At 39.5% G+C, this 7638-nt stretch overlaps 1 protein-coding gene across 1 annotated transcript; it reads left to right on the forward strand.

The window, feature by feature from the left end:
- Window positions 1-1153: 1153 nt before the first annotated feature.
- LOC111946416 (angiotensin-converting enzyme) lies at window positions 1154-7399 on the forward strand. The gene is made up of 12 exons (XM_023949587.2): window positions 1154-1454; window positions 2361-2531; window positions 2612-2699; window positions 3448-3591; window positions 3702-3896; window positions 4313-4410; window positions 4504-4673; window positions 4749-4972; window positions 5082-5226; window positions 5311-5409; window positions 5935-6057; window positions 6139-7399. The coding sequence occupies exons 1-12, from the start codon at window positions 1224-1226 to the stop codon at window positions 6350-6352; spliced, it is 1902 nt and encodes a 633-aa protein (XP_023805355.1). The 5' UTR covers window positions 1154-1223; the 3' UTR covers window positions 6353-7399.
- The last annotated feature ends 239 nt before the right edge of the window (window positions 7400-7638 follow it).

A 7638-nucleotide genomic window follows, 5' to 3' on the forward strand; every position in this document is an offset into this window, starting at 1 on the left:
GTTCAAAAACTTGGTCTTTATATCAATTTATGTGGCTAATGTGGAGAGCAGACATTTACATTTCTTCATTTTTAGCTCTAAGCGATGCTGAAAAAAGTTTAAACAACAAACATGCAGTTTAAGCTCACAATGACACTTTAAAATAAGTCAAAACATAAATATTTGCTGATAAAATTCCTTTTTTGAGGTGATATAATAAAAATAACAGGTATTGGTCTCCATAATTTTTAAAATAGGCTTAGTGCAAGTCTGGAATAAATGTATTTAGTGTTTCACACATATTTAGTTTTGACACAAAACAAATCAGGAAAAATACTAATGTCGTTGAAACTATCATATCAATTGTGGTACATGTCAATTATACGGGCCATCTATGAGATCCTACCAGGTTGCAGGCTGGAGTCACCAGCCTGCAACATGTGCCAGGCTGGTGACTTGAGAACATCCTCAGCTGCTGTTCAAAAGTGCTGAGCAAGGGGCGCTACCGTTGGTGCCATGACAAGTCCTGAAAGCTATAGCTAACACCACAAGCAGTGGCATTACCCCTGCTGAAGGACACCATCACCTTTGTCCGCACTGGGGAGAAGCCACCACTAGCTGCCAGGGCCAACCACTCAGGCCTGCTACCAACATCACAAGGAGTTAAAAGTTGACCTAGGAAAACAACTGAACATTCTAGAAACCTTCACAACTATAACCCTGAGGCCAGATATGCTGCTCATCTCAGAAGCCTCCAAGCAGATTGTTCTACTGGAACTGACCATCCCCTGGGAGGACCGGATTGACGAGGCGAATGAGAAGAAGAGGGTAAAGTATGCTGCAGGCCGAACAGTTGTGGTACCTACACCAGAACAACTGCTGGCAGGCAATGTCGTGGGCTGCAAGGGGGTTCATAGGCCTGTCGCTTTGCAGGGTATAAAACATCACTGGGGCCAGCAAGGAGACCACCGGGGCCGCAGAAGAGAATGATTTCTGAAAGATCCTAAACACTCCATGACCCCAGCTTACATCACTGATGATGTGTTCAGGTTGCATCACAGGATTGCTGTCAACATGTTCAGGTTTTCAGTCAGGTAATTCCAGGTCAAATTGACACACCTGACCCGTATCATGAATGACAAAGGAAGGTAGGTGTTCCTCAAGGACCCACAGATATATATGTAGCTTTTAAAACCAGCTGATGACAGGTTTCTTCCTCAATCTTTCTGAGGAGGTCTCCAGCCATGGCTGCTGGTCAGAAAAGCCTCCCGTGGTTGATATTTCTTTGGCCTCTTTTGGGGTGCTCCTGTGCTCTTCCAGAAAGCTGGCTGCCAGGAGAATATGCAAACAGCACGTCTGATGTTCTGAGGTTCCTCAGTGATTTCAACAGCACTGCTGAGGAGGTTTTTTCCTTTGCCGTGTCTGCAAGCTGGAACTTCGAGACCAACTTAACAGACTACAATTCCAAAGTTCAGGTGAGAAGACTGCAGTCTGAAGATGCTTCATGATTATTGCATTAGTTTTGCATTAATTTCTGGTAAAACCTGCAGAAGGAGAACATGAGATAATATATGTATTCTAATATAATGCACATATGTAAAATATTCAATTGCCTACAAAAGAGGACAGACGGCTCAGATTCAAATGGCATTTTCTTTTGTCTGCTCCTGATTCACAACAATTTGAATAAAGAAATACAATTTTAGGCATAATTTTCTTCACGTATTTGCTCTAATAGAAAAATGCCACAAGAACAAAGTTTGAATGGTGGGGGTGTTAAGAATGACAGAAAAGTACAAATGCTTCCATATATTTTTGTGGCTTATTACATAAAAAATCATTAGTACTGCCTTACACAACTCAGTTACTACAAAAAGTAAAATCTTAGTGTAAAACGTAACTTTTGCATGTGTTACTCCCAACACTGGCTGTTATTAAATATCAGCTATGTGTTCAGTTTACCCTTTAAAACAGATTAGTGAGTTAATTCTAATTAAAACTGAGGTGTGGGTTTTTCTAAACAAAGAGGAAGTTATCCAGTTTGATCAACAAAACTAGTAGTGAATTGTAGCGATGACCGTAATGGACATGCAAAAGACATTCCTTTTTTTTTTCTTCTCCACTGCTATGAATGCAAATTCTCTTTTGATGTAGTTAATTGACAGTAATTGAAAGTTAGTATTTACAGTATATAGAATGGTACGAAGCCCATTGAGACAACTCTTGTTGTGATTTTGGGCTACAAATTGAATTGAAGTTGTGTTTTTCAAAATAATGATAATAAAATGCAGTTTTGATAAACTGGACAAACTATATGAACCAAATTAGTTATTTGCAGTACTTGAACACTGCTGACTCCACATTTCTTTATTCTCTTTCAGGTGGAGGCCTTTCTTGAATTGGATGATTTCTCTGAAGCTTGGGGGACAAAAGCCAAGACTGTCTTTCCTGATGAGTTGATAGACTCTCTCCCTGACCCTAAAGACAAACGCTTAATTGGAGGCATGAAGATTCTGGGTTCTGCCAACCTGCAAAAGCATGAAAGAGAGGAGGTTTGTTCTACTTTTTGATAGAGGGGGGGAAAAAATAAAACAATCTTTGACACATAAAAGACTATCCATTTCTCTTTTAGCTAAACATCATTCTCAGCAACATGAGCCGCATTTATTCCACAGTTGAGATTTCCCCACAGCCAAATGTCAGCTGGAGCTTGGACTCTGGTAAGTTAATGTAGCCATAAATGAATACTCGGTCAAACATACAATGCAGAAATGGTGTATGGGGAAGTCAATGCTGATCAATTTTATTTTGAAGGGCTCTCAGAAACATCAGTCAAATATAAGATTTAGAAACGGGGTATGGTGGTGTGAGTATGCAAAAAAATCACTAAAATACTTCTGAGATATGTCCATGTATACGAATCAAGTTTCTAAATATTAAAGACGACTACCAGAAAAGGACACTTTCTTAAGTTGCCTTCATCAAGTTTACTTCTCACATTTTTTTTAAAATAAAGTAAAAAATATATATATATATTTATATCTTGCACACTTTAAAGCTGTTTAAGGGAAGATTTAGCAGCTGCACATAGCTGTGCACAGTGGTATAGTGCTAGTGAGTTGACTTTGGTGCTGGTGTTGACACTAGTTCTTTTTAAGAAAATGTATTTATGGTTTTGTTCAACTTCTTAAAGGCTCAAAGAATGAAATTATTTGAGCCCTCACCAATATAAACGACGGCATTCTTGAATATCAGTTTCCAGTCTGGAGGTTCTAGTATGGATCAATTTTTAAGTTTGTAATTTGTGTTTTTACTTGGATTTTTGTTTATTGTTGTCAGCATTTTTATATGTATATTGTACCTTTTTCTGTAAGGATTTTCTTTTTTGTTATTTGGACCTTGAGTTCATAATCAATTATTCTATTCTGTTGTGGCTGTTGGACTAATATTTTTATTTTTATTTTGTAGAGATCGATGAAACTATGGCCAAATCCAGGAGCTACAACTTGCTGCTGTTTACATGGGAGGCCTGGCACAACACAGCAGGAGTTCCTCTGAAAAAGCTCTACTCCAGGTTTGTAGAGCTCAGCAACAAAGCCTCCAGAGCTGATGGTAAGAACATAATGTTACACAGAAGTCATATCTGTGTTTGTCAAAACTATTTCATTTAATAAACTCTACTTAAATAAATAAACAGAAACACACTAATTTGTGTCCCTTAGGATTTGCAGACACTGGAGCTTGGTGGCGATCCTGGGATGATGACAGTGAAACCTTTGAGCAGGACATGGACAATCTTTACAAAACCATCCAGCCGCTCTATCTGCACCTGCACGCTTTCGTGCGTCGCAAGCTCTACAACCAATATGGTTCCAAGTACATCAACCTGAAAGGACCAATCCCTGCACACCTGTTGGGTAGGATGCACAGTAGTGTTTGTTAAAGCAGCAAATGCATGACACTTAACTTAGCAGGGAGCTTGTTGCCCGCCTGCTTATTTTCTACATCACAAATGGCTTTTTCTTTTCATCTGCTCCTGATTCCTTCAACTGTTGCTCTGCATGCTCACTTCCACTTTAATCTCGTAAATTTACAAGCTTTTTTTCATAAATTTACAAGATAAAATCTTGTAAATTTACTTTTTTTTGGGGGGCCCTAATTCCTCGTCGTAATTATCAGAAAAACAAGTATTTATTTATTATTAGATCTAAGTGGGTCTTTAAGGACAGTTTTTATATTTATGCAAATAAATTTGGTGGATTGTCACATTTTTTGTATTTTTATAAAGCAGTATGTGGGAATAGTTTGCTAAAGATTTTATCATCTGACTTAGGAAACATGTGGGCTCAGACCTGGAACAACATTTATGATCTGATGATCCCTTTTCCTGGCAAAGTCAATGTGGATGTGACTGATGAAATGGTCAGACAAGTAAGTGTCATGGCTGCTTTGTTTAATCTTTTTGGAAAAGCTGTGGGAAAGGATGAACAAATTAAGTCAGGTTGTGTTGCTTGTCTTTCACAGGGTTACAATGCTACACACATGTTTCGAGTGGCAGAGGAGTTCTTCACCTCCCTGGGATTGATGGAGATGCCAAAGGAATTCTGGGAAGGATCCATGATTGTCAAGCCTAATGATCGAGACGTTGTGTGTCATGCATCGGCCTGGGACTTCTACAACCGCAAAGACTTCAGGTAGAAGAATTTGTCTATTGGCTAAACTTCTGACTGAATCAGGATTTGGGAGACTTGAACTATGGCTTTTTGCAGGATAAAGCAGTGCACCAAAGTCACAATGGATGAATTCTTCACTGTACACCATGAAATGGGGCACATCCAGTACTACCTCCAGTACAAGAACCAGCCAGTTGGTTTTCGTGATGGGGCTAACCCTGGTTTTCATGAAGCCATTGGGGATCTTATGGCCCTTTCTGTTTCAACACCAAAGCATCTCCACAAGATTAACCTGATGAAGTCTGCAGAGTCTGATGAAGGTGACTACAGAACTTCCGTTTACTGTTGGTTTATCATCAATAAACTAAAATGTGACAGTTTTAAGAACCATTAAGCAATGGGCACTTTTTTCCCCCCTTTTTTCACCAGAAACCAACCTCAACTTCTTGCTAAATATGGCCTTGCAGAAAATAGCTTTCCTTCCTTTTGGCTATCTGGTGGACCTCTGGCGATGGGGAGTATTTAGTGAGAAAACCCCTCCAGAGAGGTACAATGCTGACTGGTGGTACCTCAGGTAGGATTGGGAGCAAACTATTTGAATAAATGTTAAATGATCTTTCAAATCCGTGTTCTAATTGATGCATTTGTCTCCTTCCAGAACCAAATATCAAGGAATCTGTCCACCCATCAGACGAACAGAAGAGCAGTTTGATCCCGGGGCAAAATTCCACATCCCCAACAACACCCCATACATCAGGTAATGTTCCACTTGAACCCTTTAGGGCTGAAAAGAAACTTGTTCAGTTAGTATACATTTGACTTTATTATCTCCTACCCTACCCAAATGGCACACAATGGAAGGGGTTTAAGCATTTTGCCTGGAGTTTACCACACCTAGTGGAACAATGTTGTGAAAATGGACTGGGTGGGTGGGACTAGGTGAAGGTTTACTCAAGCCTCCCCCTCCCATGGGTGAAGAAACACTTCTAGGAATTGACAAATTTGAGCTCAAGTGTCCGTTCGGACACTTTGACCGTCGAACCAGTAGGATTTGACTCCCTTTTGAAACCAAAATCAAGTGGTAGTTTGGGAAACTGCATAATCTTATACTTCAGATTAGCTTAAATTTTGTGTAGGTGCTGGAGACTCAATACTTGATTTAATTATCTAATTATTTTTGGTAAATTTTAAGTCTTTTTCTTAAATGGAATGAAGAAGGCTATAAAAAGAAATGTCCATTATTTTCCTAACTGGTTCACCAAGAACTTCTTGTCTACTGCAGGTATTTTGTCAGCTTCATCCTCCAGTTTCAACTCCATGAAAAGTTGTGTGAGGCAGCCAATCACACGGGTCCTTTGCACACATGTGACATCTACCGCTCTAAAGAAGCAGGAACCATTCTGAAGTATTACCATTTATTTGATTTTCTATCAAAGATGCAATATGTTGATACTAAATGACTGACCATTTCTCTCTTCCTCACCAGGAAAATCCTTGAACCCGGTTCTTCCAGACCTTGGCCTGAACTTCTTCAAGAGACTATTGGCACCAATAAGATCGATGCTAGCTCGCTCATGAAATACTTTGACCCTGTCATTAGATGGCTGGAAAAGCAAAATGTGAATGAGACCTTGGGGTGGCCTGATTTCATGTGGCTCCCACCCACCCCTGAAGACTACCCAGAAAACATAAAGGCTTAACCTTTGACATGGTTTTGTGTCAAACATTCTGAGTGATGGGGTTGGGGTTATGTGATGGCTCAAAAATATGTGGACTCAAGTGAGTGTCCGGTTTTTGTGACATCATATGTTAATCACTTTTTCTTTATTGTGTAAGGTGTCTGGGTTGGTAAAGTGTTTTGGTGAAAGGAATGAAAAGCTTGCATGCCTTTGGGTCAGTAGAACAGGGTCATTACAAGCATTTGCTTGATGGTGTGCTGCTGCAAGGTGTGCTGCATGTTTAGCCTTCCTCAGCCCCTAAGGCTCATGAGCCTGATGGGAAAAATCAGCAGGAATACTCCAAAACTAACTTTTGAGCCGACTTTGATTCACCCTCTTTTAGGTCTTTTTTCTTATTTTGATTTATCAGTCTTAGGATAGTGAGGAACTGTTATAGTGGAACCTGGTTAGAGGGAAAAATTGAGCATTTAAAAAGTAACCTTAACCAATAAAATAAGTCATTGATCCCCTCTAACTCACCAGTGGAAGCCTAGTATCACATGAATAGTGGCATACCCAGGTAAAAAAACTAAACATCTGATTTTGGGAAAACATCCTGCAAATTTAGAAATTTTTCCTTTATCTGTGCATCTTTAACTGTCCAGAACAAACCAGACTCAAGTATGTTCCCTTGCAGCAGGACTCAAGACCAAATCAGGGGTTAGAGCCAGCCTGATAGAAGCCAGTTTCTGATGTGTAGACAAAAAGGACAGAGCATCTTCAGAACTGCAGCTCTTGTTGGTCCCTGGTTTGCATAATTCAAAATCTAAAATGATCCAAAAAAGAAGAGTGACCAACTGCAGATGGATTCAGGGCCAGCAAAAGCTGAAGGATGTTGAGAGGAAACAGACTGTCCTGTAGACTACAATCTAAAAAACTATTGTTGCTTCAAATGCTGATGAAGTTAAAACTGCTGCTGCAAATGGAACAGGGAAAAAAAGCTAACATGATATTAAACTATACTGTGCAACGTGTAGTGATGTTTATTTTACTGCTTTCCTTCTGATAAGTAAAGATGTGATCACTAAAGTGTGGAAATATTAAGTCTTCATTATATGAATTCATGAATTAAGACACATTTACCAAGGGAAACCTGTGTTGTGATGATTTAAGTGGAAAAAGACAACTTTTACTTCCTGAGTCAGTAACTTTTCAGGGTTTCCTGGTACATGACTTACTGCGGCAAGTGTCATATATACTGACATTGTCATGTTACCATCATCAAGACTGAATGTCTTGTGTGTTGCTAACTTGATGTCTGCCACACT

Source organism: Oryzias latipes, chromosome 19, assembly GCF_053564925.1.
Source record: "Oryzias latipes strain Hd-rR chromosome 19, Olatipes_Hd-rR_3.1".
NCBI lineage: Eukaryota > Metazoa > Chordata > Actinopteri > Beloniformes > Adrianichthyidae > Oryzias > Oryzias latipes.

Excerpts from the sequence above, each read along its gene's own strand:
- LOC111946416 (XM_023949587.2), top strand. The coding sequence starts at position 1,224 with ATGGCTGCTGGTCAGAAAAGCCTCCCGTGGTTGATATTTCTTTGGCCT. Across the intron at positions 1,455-2,360 it reads ACTACAATTCCAAAGTTCAG|GTGGAGGCCTTTCTTGAATT; the intron begins GTGAGAAGACTG and ends ATTCTCTTTCAG. Across the intron at positions 6,058-6,138 it reads GAAGCAGGAACCATTCTGAA|GAAAATCCTTGAACCCGGTT; the intron begins GTATTACCATTT and ends CTTCCTCACCAG.